This window comes from Zalophus californianus, chromosome 5, assembly GCF_009762305.2.
Source record: "Zalophus californianus isolate mZalCal1 chromosome 5, mZalCal1.pri.v2, whole genome shotgun sequence".
NCBI classification, from domain to species: domain Eukaryota; kingdom Metazoa; phylum Chordata; class Mammalia; order Carnivora; family Otariidae; genus Zalophus; species Zalophus californianus.
This window is the reverse complement of record NC_045599.1, coordinates 57,464,105-57,490,146: the sequence shown is the minus strand read 5'-3', so window position 1 is coordinate 57,490,146 and position 26,042 is coordinate 57,464,105. Positions and strand designations below refer to the sequence as shown.

The window sequence follows — 26,042 nt, the reverse complement described above, 5'->3', positions numbered from 1 at the left end:
GTCTATTTGTTTTTGTTGCTTCCAAGACTGCCCTCTACCACAGTGGTCCTCTACAAGGAAGCAGATGATCTCTAGCCTACCATCACATCCCACCTGGACGGGTGCATTGGTCTATTTGTTTTTGTTGCTTCCAAGACTGCCCTCTACCACAGTGGTCCTCTACAAGGAAGCAGATGATCTCTAGCCTACCATCACATCCCACCTGGACGGGTGCATTGGTCTATTTGTTTTTGTTGCTTCCAAGACTGCCCTCTACCACAGTGGTCCTCTACAAGGAAGCAGATGATCTCTTCAAAATGGACATCTCACTAGATGACCCGTCTGCTTAAACTCCTCCACAGGCTCTCCCCGGCATGTAGGAGAAAATAAAACTCCCTTCCCAGGCACTGTGGGGATCTAGCGATCCAGCCCTGCTGACCCCTCTGGCTTCACTCACACTCTTCTATTGCCTGTCCCAGACGTGCACAGCAGCCTCCTTCAGAGCCCAGCATTCTACCCCAGCTGTGTGGTTGTTGATTCTTTCTGACCCTTCAGGCCTTAATTCAAATGTCACCTCCTCCTCAAAAGCCTTGTCTGAATACTCTCTCCCTTAATCACTAACTGTGGTACCCAAGGTGGCCCAGAATACCACAGGATATTTTAAATTTGAGGGAAACACAATGACATTTATCAGACAGAGAGACAAAAATAAGGCAAAGAACCCTCAAGGACCTAACAGTTTAGTAGAAAAGATACATTTATCTAAAAACAATGATACTACAATGTGATCACGGTAATAATAGCTGTAGATACATGATCTAGAAACAGTCAAGAAAGGATTAACTTATAGTAGGGGTGAATTCCAGGGGGGAGAAAATAGTAGCTAAGGACAGCTTCAGAACGGAAGTGATAAAAGCAATCAAAAGGTATTACCTTTACGATTCATTTTACTTTTGGGTTGGTTGTGATGATCATACTACAAACATGGTGCTGGCATGTAATGTAATTATATGGGACTTCCAGGCTGTAACTGCCAAGATTACATAAACTTGCCCAAGATTACAAGTAAATACTATCAGGAAAAATTAAATATTTTCAGGGAAGAAGAGACATTTATTTTTAAACAATTGGGGACATTTGCCCATGTGTAGTATTAAGTGTCACGTGCTAAATGCAAAAGCAAGGCTGTGATGAACAGAAAGCCGTTCATCAGAGCTATGGAGAACCAGCTCCACCATTTCGGACTCATGGTGGATGGATGGGTTGCAGGAAGGAGAACTAACATGCATCGGCTCCTCCGGCAGGCTTTAATACTATTTCCCTCAGAGACTAACTTGAGATAATGTTTGTGGAAAGCACTCTGAAATGAGACAAGTACAGCCTAAAAACTACGTTCCATACAAGTTCATTTATGTATGTTTCAGTTTTTTTGAAGAGCATTTACCACATTCCTTCATAACTTATCGCTATAGAAGATACACCATACAAACTTTTGCCCAGATGAGAAGGAAGTTAACAATCCCACTTCAAAGCTTAAAGTATCTGTTTTATAGGGCAAACCGAAGAGAAACTTGACAAAGCAAATGAATTTAAGTCAACAGCTTAAATCATGACTCGTTACATTAAAGGATGCTTAGAGTTAAATACAAAACCAGGAGTAAAAACTGAATCCTACCAGTTTAAGGTCTCCTTTTAAATTGCTCACTAGAAGCCTGGAACTATATTTATAGGATGGTCAGGGCTCCACCTCTAGCTAAGGAGTCAGATTCAGCATATGAGTTACAAATGGATTAAGTAAAGAGAAGCTAGACCATCTGTAAATCAAGACATAAATTCCTGAATTTAGACGAGTCCTAGGCAATTTTAATTAAACAAAAAAGTACCCCTTTCAATATTTTGTGGCACTTTGGTTTTTATTTCTGCGATAAAATAGCTTTCGGTCTCAGCTTCTGTTACCATATATTTTGTAGTTGAAATATCAGACCCTGACTTTTGATTGCAAAACTCTTCCTGTGACGCAATTTAATCAAGTGTGAAAAGTTTACACAGATCAATTCCTTCCTGGCTTATCCCTCAGCCTGTAAGTCTTGGGTGAAACCTGCATTTTCTGATTCTTGCTGCATTTTATATGCAACGTGCTGTTGGATCGTTTGGCTTAGTGTTTAATCTTAAATTGTGTTAATTACAGAAAAACCTGTTACAATGCAGTTGTTATTGTTGTTGTTGTTGTTGTTTTTTACTACACATTAAATCATATCCTCCGGGAAATAACTACTCACAAAAGCTTATATGTTGTGCAACAATGTGATCATACTAAACACTATTGAGTTGTACCCTTAATAATGATTAAGATGGTCAACTGCATGTTACACTTATTTTGCCACAATTAAAAAAAGAAGCTTATTGTAGACTGTTCACCAACAACCATGGAGTAAACAGAGTTCTCTGCGTTTCAAAGTTGTATCATGATTTCAGTTTAACCGACAAGTATGTTGAGTTACGGCAAAACAAAACACCCTAAAACCAGGTCTGGCCAAGGAGTGATGACAAATTCAGACCAATGTGGACACTGACGGAGAATTTTCCAAAGTAATCAAGCTCTGACATTTAGCTTCCTAAAAAATGTTGCTTTCCATAATTCAGTTCATGTATAATTATGTAGAGAGTTTAAGAATTACGATTTGAAAGAGCTGGGAGGATAAGGAAAAGACAGATTCTGACAGCTCAATTACTGAGTAGAAATTACCATCTGGAAGTGTGTTTTTTATAAATGGATAAAATTGAGATATCTGACAGTCTCAAAACTAACTACTACTCAACATCTACTGTCAGCTTACTTCTGGAAAGGACTGTATGTTACCTACATTCTTTCCATGCACAGAAGTATAATGGCTGGGAATTACAGCATCTACTCTGAACGGATTTTTAGGGGTGGGTAAGAGTTAAATGATTTTCTCCGGGGATAAAGTAATGTGCTCAGAGGCTCAGCCTGAGTCATGCGCACTGCAACATGAGTACTGTCACACCCTTTCCCTCCAGAGGACCTGGGCAAGTTTCCCAGTCTGCGGAGCCCAGGACAGCACACTCTTCAGGGGAGAACAAGGTTTCCATTTGCTGTTAACACATGAAACGGAGGTGGAACTGTGCTCCCTAGTTCTATACATTTAATAACATCCGGGAAACAGGACTCAGGTCACCAAGATGAAAGCCCTCATCATTGTTGCTGCTGGAGTAATGCTTCTGTCGCCCACTTTTTGTCAAAGCGGTAAGCTCTTTTCTTACGGGGCATGTTGGGGGTGCTGGTTTGTGTAGCAAGAATGAACTGCATCCAATTTTCTTTGCGTTTCACACAGTCTGCCACCCAAAAGGCAGAGCTTAGTGTTTGTTATTAAAAGGTAGCATCACAGAAGTGAATAGCCATGGTCTGTTCACTCTATTCAACCCTTGCCAAAAACTAATGTTTTCTGCTGAGATTTAAAAATTTGTGGCATGGTCAAGATTTTAGATCTCTAAAATGAAGAATCAAATTTCTTTGTGAGAAGATTCTGACTTTCTAAGAATTTCCTCTGAATCAACAAAGATAGCACATTTTCAAGAAATTAAAAAAAAATCCCAAGTTTATACATTCTCTTGAAGCACAAGTGGGGGGAAACAAGGATATTCCCAGAAAGAAAGAGTGGTCTTTCAATAAGTAATGCTAACAAGTTAGTGTTTCTTAATGAAATACCTTTTTTGACTTTCTCTTTGTATCACGGAGTTTTCCCTATGTTCACATGATTTTTTAGTTTGAGAAATGAGATCTCCCAGATACTATAATTCAACTCTTAATGTGTTTCCTATTTCACTCAACACAATGTTAGCCTGTCACCTCCTGCTTACTCCGAAATAAACCAGTTTGCAATAGATCTGGAGCCACAGCTTTTTTTCTTTTTTTTCACTGTTAGGTCATTCTCCTGCCAACATTGTTAGGAGCGGGAGAGTGGGAGAGCTGGGGTTGAGGGGCAGCGATGAAACAGAATAAATAGAAATGCAACAAAACCAAGTCTCCATAAAGGAATGTTGCTTCAGTCGCCAAGGTGGTTGTAGGAGAGCCCCAAGAGAACCCACTCAGAGCAATAGCACATGTGTGATTCATGAAAAGGACAAGTGACTGTTCTTTCTGGGTGTGGATGGATGCAAATACAGCAGAAAAGCAAAAGAAAAGTGGTGTGTGAAAGGGGTTCCTTCAAGATGCTGGTGGGGTTTCATAGAGGCGAACAGGGGGCATTTAAAGGTGACAAAGGAAAAGGCAGTGCATTTGCTTTCTTCCATGGGGTCGGGGGAGAAACGTGAGCGAAGAACCGATTGTTTAGAGGCTGAAATCTGGTCCCCCTGGATCAGTCCTTTTCTCAGACCTTTCCCCAAGTTAAAAACATTTCAGAAACATTCTGCCAAATGGAAGACTGTATTAAGAATTCATCGAAATTCTTTAAAAATATGTAAAATTTAATGATGAGTACTATTCTGAAGGCACACCAGACTCTAAGGAATAAGACTTATTTAAGTTGAACCAGATCTGGAATTCTCATGGAAAAAGGAATCATGACTTTTTCACAAAGTCACTGTTTACCCTGTTTTTAGGCACCATGTCTTGCTTAAACACAGGAATTTTCTGCAAACTGACAAACACTTCGTTTCAAACAGCTCTTATCAGATCCTGAAAGGAAATAGCTTGTACACCATGTTCTTCAGCTACTGTCTTCCAGCTTTGTGCCTACTTCCCAAGGCACTTCTCTATGGGTGATACCAAATTTAAGCATTTTGCAAAATGCAAAATTGAGAACGATTTGTGTGGCTGAACTCAAGCATCACGCAACACACCTTCAGAGTTCACATCCAAACACAGGCACAGAACACTTCCCAGGATTTTTCTTTCTTTTTCATTAATCTATTCTCCTGTAAATGACACCTGAACACCTCCCTGTCCCTACTTGTTCAGGCAACACTTTCTGTCTTATACACTGAATTCAGTTTGTGCAATCTCAAGGTTATGAGGGAGGCTTCAATTTCACCTGGGGGTGAACTGCTAGAGATTACAGCAGGAAGAGAAACTGGCTTTGAATGAGAACCACGTTATTAATCACTAACTCCCAAGTATTCAACATGTAGGAATCCAGAGGTCATGGGAAAAGATGTAACTGGCAGAGCAATGGTATTTTAAATTAATATGAGGTTTGAAATCAGCATGAAAGTCCATCTTAGAAATTTCACAGGATCTACTTTTTGTACATCTCCAAGATTAATTTATGGAAGAATTATATAATGAGAAATAGGTTTGAGTATTAAGGTCTAGTGTATTTTTGAAATTGCTCTTGCATGAGTTAGGATTATTAAAATTAGCCTGCCAACCAATGCCCAACATTTATAGTATGTAGTTGTTGTGTCTCTATTCCTTTTTGTTCCATTTCCAATTTGCATAAATGGAATTTTTTAAACTGAAGTATAGTCGACATACAGTGTGTCATTAGTTTCAAGTTTACAACATAGCGACTCAATGATTCTACACATTGTGTGGTGTGATTACCACTTGTCGCCATACAATGTTATGAGATCATTGACTATATTCTCTATTTCCATCTTTTCTTCGTTTCCTCTCGTCTTGTCCCTTGTCCCATCTTCTTGCCCAGCATCATCTAGAGGAGAAACCTGCCTCCTGCCTCTCCCTCACTGCCACCAGAGCCAACTGGATGCCAAGTCCTTGGAGGCGCCATCAGTCTCAAGTGTTCATCTTTATCGTTCTACTGCCATCGCTCTAATCCATTACTGTCCACCCTGAGTTTGAATGACTACAGTAGGCTCCAAATCAGTCCCCCTTGCCTCTAATTTCTTACTTTTTCAGTCTGTTCTCTACACTGTCACCAAAGTCATCTTAAATATAAGTCAAATCAGGGTTATATTAGCATGCTATTGCTGCTGGAACAAATTACCACAAACTGAGTGGCTTAAAAACAATACAGATTATATTTCTGGAGGTCAGAAGTCCTGAAGTCAAAGGTGTCAGCAAGGCTGTGTTCATTCTGGACACTCTAGGGGAGAACCTGTTGTCTTGCTTTTTTCAGCTTCTAGAGATCACTTGCATTCCATTCCTTGGTTTATGGCTCCCCCTTTCATCCTCAAAGCCAGCAGCACAGCATCTTTAAATATCTGGCATTGACTCTCTTGCCTCCCTCTTATAAGGAGTCTTAGGATTACATTTGGCCCACTCAGCCAATCCAGGACCCTCATGCCATCTGAAGATCCTAAATCACATCTGTGAAGTCCCTTTTGCCATATAAAATAACATATTCAACGGTTCCCGGCATTAGCAGGTGGAATCTTGGGGACCCATCATGCTGTCTGCCACAATGGCCATGCCTCTGTCCACAATTTTGTATGTGCATAACCCCAGCATCTAAGAAAGGGCATGTCATTTCTTAGTATAGATAAAGAGGCCCTTCAGAGATTTGGCTGGAACCTACTCTTTCATCTCTCAGATGCACCTTGTGAGCGTAAGAGGGCACGTTTTTGTGCATCTTCTCCACTAGTCTGACACAGAGTTTATTTAAAACTCTATCACTGGCATATAAATATGCAATGAACGTTTGCCGAATTAACTTATCTGACATTCCCACATCCCATACCAGCCCACACTATGCCTCTGTCCATATTTCACCATCCAGATTCTTACTCATCTATTAATTTCCATCTCTCCGTGAACCTTGCTCATCTTTTTCATGTTCATCTTCTCCCTGACATTCTGCTCAAACATTTAAATCTGTTAACTACTGTCTGGATGCCTATATGGTTTATAATCAACATGACTTTGGCCTGTAGAGGTCTGATGTGCTATTACTGTTTTCCCCAGCAGTATTATAAACTTTCTACATGCAAGGAGTTGCCATCTCATTTTTGTTCCTGCATGGGTGAGCACTGTGGCTGGGGCATATGATATATACCAAATGCATTCCTGTTGATTACCTGATTTATAGTGCTTTTTGACAATAAAAATGATCCTCAATTCTACAACTAGAGAAATTATGTAGCCTAAGGCTTTTAGTTTTATTGTCTCCTGAACCTTAGTCATGGGCTCAGCAATGATCCATGTTAATACTTCTTCTCAATTACAGGCATGGAAAATGATGTACGCACCTTGGTAGAACCAACCTTACCTATTAAGACCTTCCGTGGGGACCCCTTCAGTTCTTTTGAAGACTTCCCCCTTTCTGCCATAGAAGGCTGGACAGGAGCTACCACAACTGTAAGAATTAAGTGCCCTGAAGAAAGTGTTTCAAATCTTCGTGTGAATAATTCTACCCTGGGGTACCTGAACAGCTCCTTAAGTACCAAATTGATACCTGCCATCTACATCCTGGTGTTTGCAGTAGGTATGCCAGCGAATGCGGTGACCCTGTGGATGCTCTTCTTCAGGACCAGATCTATCTGTATGACCATCTTCTACACCAGCCTGGCCATTGCAGACTTTCTTTTCTGTGTCACGCTGCCCTTTAAGATAGCTTACCACCTCAATGGGAACAACTGGGTATTTGGAGAGGTCATGTGCCGGGCCACCACAGTCATCTTCTATGGCAACATGTACTGCTCCATTCTGCTCCTCGCCTGCATTAGTATCAGCCGCTACCTAGCCATCGTTCATCCTTTTACTTACCGAGCGCTGCCCAAGCGCACCTATGCCTTCATAACATGTGGACTGGTGTGGGCAATGGTTTTCTTATACATGCTGCCATTTCTCATCCTGAAGCAGGAGTATTATCTCGTCCAGCAGGACATCACCACCTGCCATGATGTGCACAACACATGCGAGTCCTCGTCTCCCTTCCAACTCTACTACTTCATCTCCTTGGCATTCTTTGGATTCTTAATTCCCTTTGTGGTCATTATCTACTGCTACACAACCATCATTCGGAGGCTTAATACGCATGATGACAGATGGTTGTGCTACGTTAAGGCGAGTCTCCTCATTCTTGTGATTTTTACCATTTGCTTTGCTCCAAGCAACATTATACTTATTGTTCACCATGCCAACTACTACTACAACAACACTGACGGCTTATATTTTATCTATCTCATAGCTTTGTGCCTTGGGAGCCTAAATAGTTGCCTAGATCCACTCCTTTATTTTCTCATGTCAAAAATCATAGATCACTCCACTGTTTACCTTACGATGGTGAAATCATGCTAGAGAATAAGGAAGGCTATCTGTGAAAACATACATTCTTAGGGTAACCTGTGCCTAGTGCCAGGAGTTCTACCCTGCTGCTCCATTTTTGAGTTCCTAAGAAATACCGCTTCAGAATAAAACATTACAAGGGCACTTTTTTACTTTAATACTTTCTCAGTGTTTTAAGAATGTCACTGCAGGAGCAAAGACATCACCATTTTCTTTAGGGCAACTGACACACTTGCCTGACTGGTACTTCAAGCTCTTTACATCTCCATCTGCCCCACTTCTATGAGGCTTCTGCTGTAGGTGCCCTGGCGGAGGAGGTGGGACACGATGACGCACAGGGAGAAGCTAAGATCTCCATTTTCACTCTTTGGCATCATTTTTAATTCTTCTGCTTCCCTCCACTCTCATGCTGGTGGCTACCTCGTCACCTCACTCTGAGTTATTTTTAACACTAGGGTCCATTACCCTAGTTCAACCTTTGCCTTCTTGCCATTCTCCTCACTGCCAGCCTATCCTCCACTTCACCGGCCACCACCAGAGTACTCTTCCTCAGATAGCAGATTGAGCACATCACTCAAAGTCCCCAGTTCAAAACCTGCCACTGACTGTCCACTGCTTTGGAATAAACTAGAAATCTCTGGCTCGCCATTCAGGACGAACATTTCAACTCTACTTCCGAATAAACCTTGCCTGGCCAAGCTTCTTGTTTTGCTGTAATCTTGATTTCTCCACTCTTTGCTCTTGCCTCTTAACTGTAAAGCTGTTTTTAACATGTTTGCCTTAATTCTTTCCATCTCTTAAAGCCTTCAATGGACCATTCTTCTGATTGTCAAGCTAGAAGTTCATTTTTCTCATCTCCCTTTCTTGTATTTTTATTCTGACACTTATATGTAGTTCCTTTACATACAAATATTAATTTCATTAACACTTAATTAAGTACCATGTAAAGAAGGGGCCCATCCTCTCCCTTCTTTAGCTTCTTATAGATCCAAGTCTTCTCAGAGTCCAAGTCTTCTTGGTGGGGCCCAGATCCATGCTTTGTATATCATGCTGCTGAGTGAACGAATAAAATCCCAAAGCATCTAAGCATCATGAAAGCCCATTCAGTTCTTACTGAGAAGGCAAGGTACCCTGTACAACATCGGACATCGTTTTTAGTTGGGCATGTTAAAAAAAGAAAAAAAAAAAAAGCTAAACTAGAACACACTCATGAGGTCATTTAGAAGTTTAAAATAACATCTCCAATATTTTTTCCTTATATGTAGTTTTTAATGGGGAAATATTTTGTTATAAATGCCCAGTATATTCCTATAAGTCAACGACAACATTTCTCTTAGTTTAGGGATTAGATAGGAGATGGGATATTAGTGGTTAAGGATATGAAGGATTGCTGACATAAATGTTCAAGTCCATGGGAATGTGCGTAGACCATATACTTTGTAATGACTATCAAAACAATAAAATATCTTAAAAGAATTGTTTTATTGTTCAAACTTTCCTATTTCATTGGATCTAGTTAAAAAAAAAAACCTACAAAAACCACACACATGAAGATCTTTTATAGTAGGTATGTGGTTATGTGAAAAATAAAAATCAGTTAAACACTAAAGCAAGCAAGAGAAAGAAACCTGTGGGCACCTGGCTGGCTCTCAGTTGGTAGAGCATGAGACTCTTGATCTCTGGATTGTGAGTTTGAGTCTCATGTTGGGTGTAAAGATATGGCGGGTATAGAAATTACTTAAAATAAAAAAAAAACACCACTTTTTTTTAAAAGAAAAAGAAACCTATAATAAGTTTTAAGATGACAAAAACTTCAATGAAAGGAATACGTTTCTGCAAATAAAGTCACCATGTGGAATACAGATTTACCTAGGGGAGAAAAATACAGCCAATATTCACTTGTTAAAAGCACACAACTCGTACGTAGTAAATATACATGTAGCAAAACCAAACTTTTTTGGGGATCCAATTCCTAAGTTCTCAAGGAGAGCCTTTATTTTTAAAATAGCTCACAATTCACTGCCTCTACTGAAGAGACATAGAAAAGGTCTTTTCTGCTAAGTATGTGCTAACATGCCTATTACCCAGCCTTTCTCCATGAGACAAAAGGAATTTGGTGCCCAGGCAAGGTTACACTTGAAATATTATTAACAAGGATCAAGAATTCTCACCAATTTACATCAATGTATCCTCAATCTTTTATAAAGCTGGCCACAAGTTCCATGCAGACGCTATCCACTGTGATCATTAAGAGCTATATACTTTCACACAAACTTTACTTTATACTGACAATACTAGTAATATAATTTTTTTCTATTATTTTCCAAGGCCAGACCTTGGGAAGGCAATGCACAGAATAACCTCCATCAAAAACCGGAATTTCTAGGTAACAAAATAGCAGAGATTAAAAAACACACATAGAGACCTCACCAAAAAAAATAACAGAATCGGACTTCTTTCCAGGGAAAGAACAGGCTGAGAAAAACCAAGTTTCAAAACGAATGGGCAGAGAAGGAAAATTGTGTTTACACAAAGCCGTTTAACCAAATCAGATTCATTGCTTGGAATGGTAATGTTTTCAATGTGTTAGCTATTGCCAATACAGTTCAAGCTCCTAATTTTATAGGCCAAAAGTGGCTTAATGCCTGAGCTAGAACCCAGATCCTTAGGCTCATATTTAATGCTCTATTTCCACTACTAAAGCTACTGCTCTTAGACTTAGGAAGCAAGCCTGAGAGAGAGCTGGCAAAGCGTGGACACTCAGCAAAGGCTTCTGACTGTTCTAGCGAGGTCCTGTGACATTCCCTCTTGACCTAAAGCCATTAGATTGGAAAGCTCTGGAGGGGGACTTCCACAGCCTGCCTATGAAAGGTGTTATGGAGTCAAGTTCACTTCAAGGACAAACCTCATGTGGGCTGTGGGTCTATCTCTATTCTGTACCCAGAAGATCCCAACTGTGGTTTGTGGATGGAGCGATCTGTGTGTCTAGTAAGGACCTTGTGACACAGTCATCGCTCAGTCCTTATCTGTGTGGCAACCCATCAGGGCCCACAATAATATTTGCTACATTATTTAAGTACTTTTTTGGGGTGTCAAGCTCCATGCAAAATGCTGAACACTCTAACACACATATATATTCATAATTAATGCAATTGTATATAACTATATGTTGATATGTAGAAATAGAAATATATAAACATACAAAGATGTATTATCACATCTATATATCATCGTTTGACCCTTACCATAATCCTTTAAGATAGGCACTACTACACCCATTGGACACATGTGGAAATGGAAGCACAAAGAGTTTGAGGGACTTGACTAAAATCTCTGGTTATTTTGTGACAAAGCCAATCCTGGAGCGGTGCCTGTCTGTCTCCACAGCAAGTAACTTTATCTTCCAATGCTGGCAAGTGTGGCTTGTGCCACGACCATGGCTCCATCCGTGGGAGCAGCAGATGGAGGAGACCCCTTCCGCCCTCCCTGGGACGTGGGGACCCAAGGCTTGAGTTTCAGTCTCACCGTCATATTCCCTGGCCTGCGATTTAACATTCACGTTCCCTCACATCAGGGGAGAGGGGGCCCAGCCTCCCAGCTGCTGTGAGGGTCAAATGAGGATGATTTCCTGATGGCATCCTTAATGCACAGGGGGTGATGCAATGCTACGGCCATCCCTGTCAGAAGCCTAACATCTCAGAAGTGCCCACATTGGGGGATATTTTTCTTCACCTGTAAGAAGGCAGTTCAGTAGTGTGGGGTGACTAGGGTATGGGTGTGTGTGCACGTGTGCGCCCACGTGCGTGTGTATGACTATATGTGTGGATATATAAATACACATACATCCATATAAACACTTTAAATTTTATTTATTAAAACTATTTTTGTATATGTAGTATATGGTACAAAATTTAAAATGCTGAAAAATATTTCTTCTTCTCCCCTCACCACTCAATTCTCTTTGCCACAGGCAACACTTCTGAACGCTGCTCGAGACTACGTTATGACAAAATATTTCTAATAGCTTGTATTGAAGTTAGCTGCTTTGAAGGGAGCACTTTGGGCCAGTAGGTCTTATTCCAGAAACTAAGTTACAGGGGGAAACAGCCCTCTGTGAGTTCTTTACACTATTTTTTGTTTTGTTTTTTAAGTTTAGAAACATTCAGCATGTAATACATTCACTCTGTAAAAAATGAAATCCAAACAGCATAACAACAGAGTAAGAAAGAAGTCTCCTGGGCCACCTGGCTAGCTTAGTCGGTACAGCATGCGACTCTCAATCTCAGGGTTGTGAGTTCGAGCTCCACATTGGGTGTGGAGAGAACTTAAAAATAAAATCTTAAAAAAAAAAAGTCGTCTCCCATCTACACCAGCTTTCTAGTTCACCTTCCAGAAGATGTTTCCTTCTAGAAATATTTTATGCATATACAAGCATATGCTTACAATTGGTGTGTATTCCATTTTGAGGCATGTGGAAACATGTTTTTTTTTTATTTAACGATATACATACTGAAGATTGTCCAATATAGATTCACTCATTCTTTTTAATGACCACAGAATATTTCACTCTATGGATATTCTGCAATTTACTTAACTGAGCCGCTCTTGATGGGTATTTATGTTGTTTTGGGTCTTTTGCTATTACAATGCTTCAGTAAACATCTTCTTCCATCTGACTTAATGCACAACAATATATGTTTCTGAATCAGACAGACCAGGTCACGGTTGCAGAACTAATTACTTTTTGGATAACTTTGGACAAATGACTTAGTCTAAGTTCCATTATCTATAAGATGATAATAAAGAGATTTCATTCATATGTCTGTTATGGATTGTAATGATTATATGAGATGGTATGCATACCAGTACTTAGTACCATGCGTGGCAAGTGGCGGGTGCTCAGTTAATGTTTGCTCTAGTCAAAGATGTTTTTCCTGTTTCGGATGAGGCAGTTTCTGGGTTGTGAAGACCTCTACAGAGGAAACATCCACCCCTTTGGGGTGTGGTTTGCACCTGGGGACACGGCAGCTACGAAGAGGTCCCAGGTAGCATCGCTACCATTCGCAGGGACGAGGTCATAAACTTCACCACTCAGTACCCTTCCAAGAGGGGCCAGCGTCTGTGGAATTCCTCCCACGATCAGTATAAGCTCTGTAGCGAGGGAAAAACCCTCTGCTCTTTAAGGGGACTTGTAGCCAGGTCGGTCTCCTCCCGTGCGGAGAACAAACCATGCTCACACCCTCCTGGCCCTGTGTTCCCTGCCTGCACCCTCCTGCTTTCCACCCACCTAACCAGCTCCTCCTTCCCTTTCAGGTGCAGCTCCTGTTCTGTCTCCACGACCACTCCTCTTAGGACTCTCGTCCTCAACAATCCCCTGGCCCTGCTTCACTCTGGGCAGGACTTGTTTTGACATATGCGTCACTCACTGTTACATAACTATTCTATATGAGAATGCCCACTGCCTCAGTTTCTAAGCATCTTAAGGATAAGGACAGAGAACTTCAAATGTTAGGTGTTCCTTGTATCATTTCCCCCCCCACCGGATGCTATACACAGTACTAAGCACACAGTATGTGCTCAGTCAATATCCAATGACCTGGACTCTGAACAAGAACTTAACCACCGATGAGTTTTTAGTTAAAGTAGAAGTAGTAATTAGCTCTGGAGCCACCTTCCTCCTCATGTTTGATACAAAAATAGAAAGAGCCCTTTTATTTCCATTTTGATCCACAGGCAATTGCTGGGACAAGCAGCTCGTAAGTTTTAGGAAAAATGAGCAAAGCAAATCCTCCCTCTCAGCCCCCCTCCCCAAGCCACTCTGTAAATTTAAAAGCAACAAACCTACGGAGACTCACCATGAGTTTCTGTGATTTAGCATGGTATAAAACATCCTGGTAGTGCTGGGCGCAGTCTGGGTCCACATTTTTAATCTTAGCAGTCGGTAACAGCAGAGTATCTAAAGTTTTCAAAGGATTCCCTTCATCAATAGCTTCATTGATGTGTCCTACAGCTACAATTCCTAGGGGAAAAAAAAGTTTTCCTCTTAAGTCACAGTCCATTGTAAGTTCTCTAGAATCACTTATGACAAAGATTTAGTTAGAAAGGGGGATGGGGACCCCCCCCCCACATAAACTGTAAGAGCTAATAAACAAGCACGCCACGGCTGCAGGCTACAAGATCAACGCAGGAAAATCAAGTGTATTTCTCCGCACTCACATTGTACAATCTGAAAATGAAATGGAGGAGAAAATTCCATTTGGAATAGGTTCCAATCACAAATACACTATAATTACTTAAAGAAAACAGGAATAAATTTAACAAAAGAAGCACGGGACATGTTCACTGAAAACTCTGAAACACCATCTAAAAAAATTAAAGATGACCTAAATACACTGAAAACTCATCCCATGTTCACGGATCTGAAGAGTTAATACTGTTAAGATGGAAATCCTCCTCAAACTGCTTTATAGATTCAGTGTAATCCCTTCAAAGTCCCAGCTGCCTTCTTCTTTCAAACAGAAATTGTCAAGCTGAATCTAAAATTCCTATGTAAAGGGGCGCCTGGGTGGCTCAGTTGGTTAAGCGACTGCCTTCGGCTCAGGTCATGATCCTGGAGTCCCGGGATCGAGTCCCACATCGGGCTCCCTGCTCAGCAGGGAGTCTGCTTCTCCCTCTGACCCTCTTCCCTCTCGTGCTATCTTTCATTCTCTCTCTCTCAAATAAATAAATAAAATCTTTAAAAAAATAAATAAAATTCCTATGTAAATGCAAGGGGCCAAGAACAACCAATGCAGTCTTGAAAAACAACAAAACTGGAGTTCTCTTCTCATTCTGAAAACTTACTACAAAGCTACAGTTAATCAATACCGCACAGTACTGACATAAGGACAGATGTACAGATCAATGGAAAAGAATTTAGAGTTCGAAATAAACCCTCACATTTATGGTCAATTGATTTTTGACAAGAGTGCCAAGACAACTCAATAGGTCACAGTCTTTATAACAAACAGCACTGGGGCAACTGGACATCAGATGCATGTAAGAGTGAAGTTGGACTCCCTACATCACATCATACACAAAAAATAACCCCAAATGGGTCACAGACTTAAGTGTAGAAACTTAAACTATGTAACACTTAGAAGAAAACAGAGGAGTAAATCTTTGCGGCCTTGGGTTAGGCAGTAAGTTTAGCTGTGACACCAGAAACACAACTGAAGAAAAAGATAAATACACGGGATGTTGTAAAAATGGAAACTTCTGTGCTTCAAAAGACACCAAAGAAGGTGAAGATAATCTAAAGATTGGGAGAAAATACTTGTAAGCTCTGTCTCTGATGAAGACTTGTATACCTTATATATGTGTATCCTAAATATAAGGAATTCTTATAATAGGGCAATGAAAAAAAAGCCAATTTAAAGTGGATAAACGCCTTGAACACACACTTCTTGAAAAAAGATATACAAATGGCTAATAATCACATGAAAAGATACTCAATATTAGCTATTAGGAAAATGCAATCCAAATCACAATGCGATACCACTTTATACCAATTAGGATGGCTATATTAGAAAAGACAGTAGCAAGTGCTGTGAGGATGTGGTGAAACTGGAACTCTCATACACTGCTGGTAGAAACGGGAAATGGTACGGTTGTGATGTGTCCTACAGCTACAATTCCTAGGGGCACAGGAATGAAAAAATACAGAAGCCAAGCTATGGAATTTGACAAGTTTTTGCAACTCTAGGATATCTATTCGGAGGCCCCCTCTTAGTACCACCATCTAATTATTAAAAATAAACTATCAGCCAGTCATAACATACTACAGTGTATGCACGTACATGCGTGAATATACTTATATATGTTTGACCCTTGAACAGTGTGGGGGTTAGGAGCACCAACCCCTCATGCAGTCAGAAATCCATGTATTACTTTTGACTCTCCCCAAATTTAACTGCTAATAGCTTACTATGGACTAGAAGCCTTACTGATAACATAGTCCACTACTAAGTATCTTGTACGTTTTTATGTATTACAAGCTAGGGAAAAGAAAATGCTAAGAAAACCATAAGGCAGACAAAATACATTAACTGTAATGTACTGATAAAAAAAAAAAATCTATGTTTAAGTGGGCCCGTGCAGTTCAAACCCATATTGTTCAAGGGTCAACTATCTATGCACATACATACACACACACATACGCACACTAACAGGGGGCTTTTGCTTCCCAGGTTAGTGCTGACAGATAAGAACTAGTAAAAAAACTACACATTAACAAGCAGTGCTTACAAAACAAATGTTCTTAGAGCCAAACTACTGTCATTTTGTTAGCTAGTTTTCAAACATAATCACAAGTCACTTTACAAACGTGATATGCTACGAAACAGAGTAAGTACTGTAATTTTTAAGAACTATCTTCGTTCTGATGCTCAAGTTAAATATTTAGCTAAATATCTCCTGAATAGATGACCCATAAATACTACCTTGCTAAGAACGAAAAGATTTATCTGTAGAAGGAACAATTTAAAATGCCCAGAAATTATTCCAGATTATAACACTTAAATATATTTGAAGAATAAGCAAAAACACTTCTCTAAAATGCAAGTTACATTATCTCAAAACACTGGAAGAATTCAGGAAAGTAAGTACTATCCATATATATAAGGTATCATTTTACCCTGTAGGAGTTATAACCTGGAGAACATAGAATACTTCATGTCATTCCCTGGACACGAAATCCCTTTGGTAGACTGTTCTAAATACTTTTAAACACTCTGTTCAAAAATTATCTTAACAGAACTATGTCTGAGAAAGAGAATGTGTGTTCCTAATGGCCAATCACCTGGAAATGAGTGCATTCCAGCTGACTTGATTGAAATCACTTAAGTTTTTGTTTGTTATGTTTCTAAGAATACAAGCTGCTGAGGTCATAGTAAATGACTTCATAGGAGCTGAAAGACCTACCCAGAAGCACCCTGGGCACATCTGTATCACTTCCTCTGTTTATAAGAAAAGGAAAAATTCCACTACTGAGCGTTAGTCCATGACCCACTTCTCTATTTTTTTGAGGGGGAAAAGAGGTTTATTTTTATTTTATTTTATTTTTTTTTTTGCATTTTAATTTTTTATTGTTATGTTAATCACCATATATTACATCATTAGTTTTTGGTGCAGTGCTCCATGATTCATTGTTTGTTCATAACACCCAGTGCTCCATGCAGAACGTGCCCTCCTCAATACCCATCACCAGGCTAACCCATCCCCCTACCCCCCTCCCCTCTAGAACCCTCAGTTTGTTTTTCAGAGTCCATCATCTCTCATGGTTCGTCTCCCCCTCTGACATACTCCCCTTTTCTTCAAGAGGTTTATTTTTGAGAACATTATTAAACATTTATTAAGCACTAACTATATCCCTAGGAATTTGCTAAGTCATCTGCATAAAAATGTAAATAAAAGATGGCTTTTAGAAAAAAAGAGACTCAATTACTATGACCAAAATCAAAACATAAGATACAAGAAGTAGAACAGAGGAATTAGAATGTCTATTGCTTACATAAGATGTCTCCCACAACAACAACACATCCAAAACGGAGCTCTTTATTTGTTCTCCAACTTTTTTTTTTTTTTAGTGTTTCAAGTTTTTATTTAAACTTTAGTTAGTTAATATATAGTGTAATACTGGTTTCAGGAATAGAATTTAGTGATTCATCACTTATATATAACACCCAGTGCTCATCATAACAAGTGCCCTCCTTAATACCCATCACCCATTTAATCCATGCCTCACCCATCTCCCTCCATCAACCCTTAGTTTGTTCTCTATCATTAAGAGTCTCTTATGGCGGGGTGCCTGGATGGCTGAGTTGTTAAGTGTCTGCCTTTGGCTCAGGTCATAATCCCAGGGTCCTGGGGTTGAGCCCCACATCGGGCTCCCTGCTCCACGGGAAGCCTGCTTCTCCCTCTCCCACTCCCCCTGCTTGTGTTCTGTCAAATAAATAAATAAAATCTTAAAAAAAAGTCTCTTATGGCTTGTTTTCCTCTCTCCTTTTATTCTTTACCCTTTTCCCATATGTTCATCTGTTTTGTTTCTTAAATTCCACATATGAGTGAAATAATATGGTATTTGTCTTTCTCTGACAGACTTAGCTTGCTTAGCATAATACACTCTAGTTCCATCCATGTCGTTGCAAATGGCAAGACTTCATTCTTTCTGATGGCTGAGTAATACTCCATTTTATGTATACACACACACACACACACACACACACACACACACACACACACACACCACATCTTCTTTATCCATTTATCGGGAGACAGACATTTGGGCTCTTTCTATTATTTGGCTATTGCTGATAATGCTGTTATAAACATCGGGATGCATGTGCCCCTTTGAATCAGTATTTTTGTATTCTTTGGATAAATACCTAGTAGTGCAATTCCTGGGTCATAAGGTATTTCTAAACTTTTTGAGGAAGTTCCATACTGTTTTCCAGAGTGGCTGTACCAGCTCACATTCCCACCAGCAGTATAACATGGTTCCCCTTTCTATGCATCCTCACCAACATTTGCTGTTTACTGTGTTAATTTTAGCCATTCTGACAGGTGTGAGGTGGTATCTCATTATAGTTTTGATTTGTATTTGCCTGATGATGAGTGAGGTTGGGCATCTTTTCATGTGTCTGTCGGCCATTTGTATGTCTTCTTTGGAAAAATGTCTATTCATGTCTTCTGCCCATTTCCTGACTGGATTTTTTGGGTTTTTTGGGTGTTGAGCTTGTTAAGTTCTTTAGATTTTAGGTACTAACCCTTTGTCAGATAGGTCATTTGCAAATATCTTCCCCCATTCCATACATTGCCTTTTAGTTTTGTTGATTGTTTTCTTCACTGTGCAGAAGCTTTTTATCTTGATGAGGTCCCAATAGTTTGTTTTTGCTTTTGTTTCTCTTGCCTTGGGAGACGTGTCTAGTAAAAAGTTGCTACAGCTGATGTCAAAGAGGTTGTTGACTGTGTTCTCCTCTGGATTTTGATGGTTTTCTGTCTCAAATTGTCTCAGATTTGGTCTTTCCTCCATTTTGAATTTATTTTTGTGTGTGGTGTAAGAAAGTGGTCCAGTTTCATTCTTCTGCATATTGCTGTCCGGTTTTACCAACACCATTTGTTGAAGAGAGTGTCTTTATTCCACGGGATATTCTTTCCTGCCTTGTTAAAGATTAGTTGACCACATAGTTGTGGGTCCATTTCTGGGTTTTCTTTTCTGTTCCATTGATCAATGTGTCTGTTTTTGTGCCACTACCATACTATCTTGATGATTAAAGCTTTGTAATATAGCTTGAAGTCCAGAAATGTGATGCCTCCAGCTTTGCTTTTCTTTTTCAAGATTGTTTTGGCTATTCGGGGTCTTTTATGGTTCCATATAGATTTCAGGATTGTTTGTTCTATATTTGTGAAAAATGCTGGTGGTATTTTGATAAGGATTGCATTAAATGTGTAGACTGCTTTGGATAGTACAGACATTTTAACAGTATTTGTTCTTCCATTTCATGAATTTTTTCTATTTGGAATTTTCTTCTATTTCTTTGTGTCATCTTCAGTTTCTTTCATAAATGTTTTACAATTTTTAGAGTGCAGATCTTTTACCTCTTTGGTTAGGTTTACTTCTGGGCATCTTATGGTTTTTGGTGCAATTGTAAATGGAATTGATTCCTTGATTTCTCTTTCTGCTGCTTCATTATTGGTATATAAAAGTGCAACAGATTTCTGTACAATGATTTTGTATCCTGAGACTTTACTCACTTTTCCCCACTGAGGATGATTTTAGCTGTGGGTCTTTCGCACATAGCTTTTATGATACTGAGGTATGTTCCCTCTATCCCTACGCTGTGAAGAATTTTAATCAAGAAAGAATGCTGTAATTGTCAAATGCTTTTTCTGCATCTATTGAGAGGATCATATGGTTCTCACCCTTTCTTTTATTAATGTGGTGTATCCCGTTGATAGATTTGCAAATACTGAACCACTCTTGCAACCCAGGAATAAATCCCACTTGATTGTGGTGAATTACTATTTTTATGTACTATTGGGTTTGATTTGCTAGTACCTTGTTGAGAAGATTCACCTGGATGAACATGGATATTGGCCTGTACTTCTCCTTCTTAGTGGGGTCTTTCGTTTCGGAATCAAGGTAATGCTGGCCTTGTAGGATGAATCTGGAAATTTTCCTTCTACTTCTATTTTTTGGAACATTTTGAGAAGAATACGTATTAACTCTTTCAATGTTTGGTAGAATTCCCATGGGAAGCCATCTGGTCCTGGACTTTCGTTTGAGTTTTTTGTTTTTGTTTTTGTTTTGTTTAAGAGAGAGTGTGCAAGTAGGGCAGGGCAGAAGGTTGGGAAGAGAGAGAGAGAATCCCAAGCAGGCTTCTTGCCCAGTGGGGAGCCCAATGAGGGGCTCAATCCCATGACCCTGAGATCATGACCCGAGTGAAAATCAAGAGTCAGATGCATAATCAACTGAGCCACCCAGGCTGATTTTTGATAACTGGTTCAATTTTTTTGCTGGTTATGGGTTTGTCTCAATTTTCTATTTCTCACAGTTTCAGTTTTGGTAGTTTAGATGTTTCTAGGAATTTATCCATTTCTTCCAGATTGCCCAATTTGTTGGCATACAATTTTTCATAATATTCTTTTACAATTGTTTGTGTTTTTGTGGTGTTGGTTGTGATCTCTCCTTTCTCATTCATGAATGAGAGAGAATTTATTTGGGTCCTTTCTCTTTCTTTTTGGTAAGTCTGGCTAGGGGTTTATCAATTTTGTTAATTCTTTCAAAGAACCAGCTCCTAATTTTATTGATCTGTCCTACTGTTTTTTTGGTTTGTTTCTACATCATGTACTTCTGCTCTTTATTAGTTCCCTTAGGCTTTAGACTTCAGGCTTCATTTACTATTCCTTTTCTAGCTCCTTGTTAGATCCTCTTGTTGGATAGACCCCTTTATTATGATACAGTGCCCTTCTTCATCTCTTGTTACAGTTTTGATTTAAAATCTAGTTTGTTAGGTTAGGTTGTGTATCTGAGATTTTCCTTGCTTCCTGAGGTAGGTCTGTATTGCTATCTATTTTCCTCTTAAGACTGCCTTTGCTGCATCCCAAAAGTTTTGGACTGTCGTGTTTTCATTTTCATTTCTTCCATGTATTTGTTATTTCTTCTTTAATTTCTTAGTTAACCCCTTCTTTCCTTTGTAGGATGTTCTTTAACCTCCATGTATTTGTGGTCTTTCAAATTTTTTCTTGTGGTTGACTTCAAGTTTCATAGCATTGTGGTCAGAAAATAAGCACGGTATGATCTCAATTTTTTGTATTTGTTGAGGCCTGATTTGTGACCCAGTATGTGATCTAGTCTGGAAAATATTCCACGTGCACTCAAAAAATGTGTATTCTGCTGGTTAAGGATTAAATATTCTGAATATATCTGTTAAGTCCATATGGTCCAGTGTGTCACTCAAAGCCATTGTTTCCTTGTTGATTTCCTGCTTAGACAATCTGTCCATTGTTATAAGTGGGATGTTAAAGCCCCCTACTATTATTATATTATTATCAATGTGTTTCTTTATGTTTGTTATTGACTTATATATTTGGATGCTCCCATGCTGGGGGCATAAATATTTATGATTGTTAGATCTTCTTGTTGGATAGACCCTTTTATTATGAAGCAGTGCCCTTCATCTCTTGTTACAGTTTTGATTTAAAATCTAGTTTGTCTGATATAAGTATGGCTATATATAGCTTTCTTTTTATGTCTATTAGCATGATAAATGGTTCTCCATGTCCTCAAAACTGCAGGTGTCTTTAGGTCTAAAATGAGTCTCTTGTAGGCAGCATATAGATGCATGACCCAATTTTTTAAAACATCATACAAGACTATAACATTCTAGTCAAATGAAAGAGTGGGCATTCTCTTACAGACTGTATATTTAAGACATCAGATGAGGTAACCTACAAAGAAGGGTACCTACCAAATTAAAGCAAAAATTCAAAGAAAGAAAACTACCTTGTCTATGCTACATAGTTAAAATGAAGCTCCTCTATGGCTCTACTGGGAAAGGTAAACTTTCCAGTAAGAAATCAACAGAGCACCCAAGTCTGAGGAAATGTATTTAGCAGCTTCCCCAATAAGCTCTCCTTCCACATTTATCATGTCCCATTAGCTGCATATCCTTATCCACATCACAATTCAGACACAAGATTAGACCTTGAAGTATGTGGCAGGGGTGGGTTGGGAAGGATAATGCACCTTCAAGATGTCCATGAAAAATCCTTAGCTCTTTCAGATGATTTAATTACTATATTGTGTAATTCATGCCAGTTCATAATGGCATATTATTTTATTTAGCTTTTAAAGAAATTACCTAAACATAGGATATCAAACTCAATACTTCAAGTACTTTGAAAATACCTCATTTTGACATAACTAAACGAACCAAAGCACAGAGTATTAAATATTCTGCACTGAATTCTACCAATTCTAGAAAGAAAATATGAAAAGGAAATCTCTGAAATAACTGTTGTGGTTATGGCATGTGCCCTTCATAACATGATCATCAGAAGAAATATGATAGTGGCTATGTGATATAGCCCATGGAAAAGAGCAGTAGTGCAGGTGCCTAGAGAGATAATGCCTTATCAATCCAAAGATATTTTTGCTTAGAAATAATATCCACCTACAAAAAAAATTTGTTTGTTATACAAATGTTACTTGTTTTTCTTTTCCTGAAAAAAAGTAAAGGCTCTATTTGATAGTCTGCGACAAAATGGCATCCTTCACCCAGCTTTTTAATCAATGTTAAGAATGAGAGTAAAAGGAAGCCTGGGTGGCTCAGTTGGTTAAGTGTCCGACTCTTGGTTTCAGCTCCTCACAATCTCAGGTTTGTGAGACTAAGCCCCACGTGGGGCTCCATGCTCAGCAGGGAGTCTGCTTGAGATTCTCCTTCTCCCTTTACCCTCTCCCTGCTCACACTCACTCTCTCAAATATATCTTAAAGGAAAAAAAAAAGATTGAGAGTAAAAATACAACCATTTAGCACTGAGAACTAACACACCTCTGCCATATTAGCAGAACACAGAAATCACCAATGCAGACCTGGACAGAGTACTGTCAGAAAGAACTAGGGAAAAGTTAGAAAAGAAAGACAGCACCTGATTCTTTGTTTTGTTTACCCAAACAGAGGAGTCCTACCCTTGAGTTGCATTAGGCAAAGCACCCAAACCACCAGTGCAGGTAACTCAAGAGTGTGCAGCTAAGGGTCAAGTAGCAGGGCAGGAGGGCAGGGGGCTGGGGGTCTGAGCCTCGTAACAGGCCCACAGACCAGATGATATTGAACATCTGCTCAAATTAGTGCTTCCCTCTTGACTAACATCTGGCAAGAACCACCAGCCAAGGCAACGTGTCAGAAAAGAGCTAAGTGGGCTGTGTGCAAAGCATCTGATCACAGGGATTCCTGCAATGCCTCCCTCCAAGGACATGCAGAAGCAGCAGCAAGCTGTGTGGTCAGAGAAGAGGAACTGAAGATTTAAATAACTTAAAAAGGATGCAATGAAGAAACTGTCCAGGGATCAGTGTAACAGCGGTACATCTGTGAAATGGATGTCAGGGCAGCATATCTGAACACTTGTTACCTATTAGGGACTTTGAGTGAGATGTTTAACGACGACAACAACAAAACAAACCCGGCCTTGATGTTGGGCACAGGGCTCACAGGAAACAGTCAAGAAAGAAAAGAAAATTACGCAAATGCAATCAAGTAACAAAGTCATATGTTTCACGGCAAGAGTGATTTTACTATCCTGAAGTTAGGTTCTGCCTTTGAAGACCTGACCTAAGACCTCACCAGAACACACTAGAACAGCCTAAGCTTGTGAGAGAAGTATCTGCTTACTCTGTGAGCAAACTCAGGACAAGTTAGAAAAATAAGTGAAAGCTGGAGGACAGAAGGGAGGTCAGTGACATCAGCAATCTTAATCCAAATGTTGCTGACAAATCGAACAGCTCAGACAAAGCCAAAGATGATGGTGCTGTTTGTTTTTATGATGGAAAAGACCGCTCTACACTTGAAGTTCATGCTACAGAAAAGTAGTGACTACACTGATTGCTGAGTTACAGAGCTCCCCATTCTTCACCCTGTTTTTGTAAGCAAGATAAGGAGGTAAGGTGACATTCAAGAAAGCATGTTTCAGGGCATATCCTCCTGGGACTGTCCACATTCCTGCAGGTAGCTCATAATTTCTAGATACACAATGAATTCTCATGATTTGTGATCCTAAAGACTTGCATTCCAATTTTTCCCTAGGGTAGCGACATATGTTTTATTTTTTAAAAATGCCCAAATGAAAGGTCAAAATAAAGTTGAGTGCCTAAAAAGCGGAGTTATTTAGAGTAGTCATCTCTACGAATAAATAAGAAAACATGAGGACTTCTATTTACGCATTTTCATTCTATCCTTTTATGTCTTTTTGTGTATGTTTTGTAATGTATGTACTATGTTGGTGCAGTATTATAGGTATAAAATTTATATATAAATATATACGTGCCTATCAGGGGAGTTTTGCTCCATGAGCAAAAATTTGTGGCTTTAATCTAGGGAACTAAGTTGTGCAGACACCTTATTCTCTCATCATACTAAGAGAAGGAAAGTGTTCTATACTTACGGTCATTTTCTTCTTGAATTTCAATATTAACCATATCGATACAATTCTGAATTTCATTCCAGCTTAAGTTATCTTGCCCTTGGGATAAGGCTTCCAGTTTAAAGGTGAGTAGTGTATTTGTGTAACTGTGGAAGAGAAAACAGTCATACTTATCAGAGACATTCATTCTTTGTTCATCTCATGCATCTTAAATTTGGCACGTGGCCAAAAGTAGATGTTATGAGATTAAGAGTAGAAAGGCACATAAAATTGTCTAGCACAACTTTGTGAACACATAGCAAGTTCACTTATATTAATGGTGTTTTTTCTTTATGATACTTTATGAACAAATGCTGTTTAATGAAACTGCTTCAAAATCTAACCTCATATCTAACTCAAGGAAAAAGGAAAAAAAAAACCCTTAAGTTCTCAACTCTGTGAAATCACTTTTTCCCCTTCAGTTTCTTATTTTCCTTCCCTTCGCATGTTTTGGCTCTGCTCAGGCTTCAGATAAACTTTTATGTGGTAAAATTTAGAGCCTTGGTTCTCAAGGCTCTAAATTTAGAGGCTCATGGTTCTCAACCTTTGCATCAAGGGTTCTTTTTATAATTTTTCTTGTTCCTTCCAAAATCTGAGCTTTAGAGCCCTTTACACCTGTAACCTTAACCCAGCTGCGTTACCTTGAGGCCTAATATGCCCAGGGGGGAATCAAATAAAATACAAATGCAGTTCCAGAAACCTTGCTGAGTAACACAGATCTTCAACGTATGTTTTCTCGAAGATGCAGGACATGAGTGAAGTCCTTCCTCACCTGTCCATTTCTCCTCAGGCTCCAGAGCAGCTACTCAAAAACCTCCCTCTGTGTCCGCTCACTGCTATGGCATTCTTGCCCCTCATTTCTGACCCTTGACTCTCCTCACTATGCACAACCCTCTGGCAAAGAGAGCTTGATCAGCCACTTCAATTACTTGTCTTGTTTGGGGAAATTTTAGGGATGAAAATTATCCATCTTGATTTGGTACTAAGGAACCCATTTCTCAGTAGTCATGTTTCCCATTTAAAAATCCCAGAACCAATGTTACAAACATAAGCTGACATGAGCTGTTCTAGCCCCAAGTAGAGAAAGTCAAGAGTCTAGTTTGCTTCTGAATTACCCCAGGGAAATAAAGGCCAACCTTCT

The 26,042-nt window shown here is 39.4% G+C and overlaps 2 protein-coding genes across 8 annotated transcripts in view; one reads left to right on the top strand and one right to left on the bottom strand.

Moving 5' to 3' along the window:
• The window catches only part of IQGAP2 (IQ motif containing GTPase activating protein 2), a 289,377-nt gene that overhangs the window by 75,320 nt on the left and 188,015 nt on the right, over positions 1 to 26,042 (bottom strand). For 6 of the 7 annotated variants that reach the window (XM_027604836.2, XM_027604841.2, XM_027604837.2 and 3 more), the window contains 2 exons: positions 24,884 to 25,008; positions 14,041 to 14,204 (listed from right to left, as the gene is read on the bottom strand). In XM_027604836.2, coding sequence (XP_027460637.1) covers positions 14,041 to 14,204; positions 24,884 to 25,008 — 289 coding nt within the window. Of the gene's footprint in view, positions 1 to 14,040; positions 14,205 to 17,024; positions 17,076 to 24,883; positions 25,009 to 26,042 lie in introns of those variants that run through there. The other variant, XM_027604842.2, reaches the window with a different exon arrangement.
• On the top strand, positions 3,001 to 9,670 carry F2RL2 (coagulation factor II thrombin receptor like 2). Its single transcript, XM_027604843.2, has 2 exons — positions 3,001 to 3,244; positions 7,125 to 9,670. The coding sequence occupies exons 1-2, from the start codon at positions 3,181 to 3,183 to the stop codon at positions 8,195 to 8,197; spliced, it is 1,137 nt and encodes a 378-aa protein (XP_027460644.1). The 5' UTR covers positions 3,001 to 3,180; the 3' UTR covers positions 8,198 to 9,670.

Bases quoted from the DNA above. Each gene is read 5' to 3' on its own strand.
- F2RL2 (XM_027604843.2), top strand. From the start codon at position 3,181: ATGAAAGCCCTCATCATTGTTGCTGCTGGAGTAATGCTTCTGTCGCCC. The intron at 3,245-7,124 runs GTAAGCTCTTTT...TCTCAATTACAG, and splicing joins GCCCACTTTTTGTCAAAGCG to GCATGGAAAATGATGTACGC.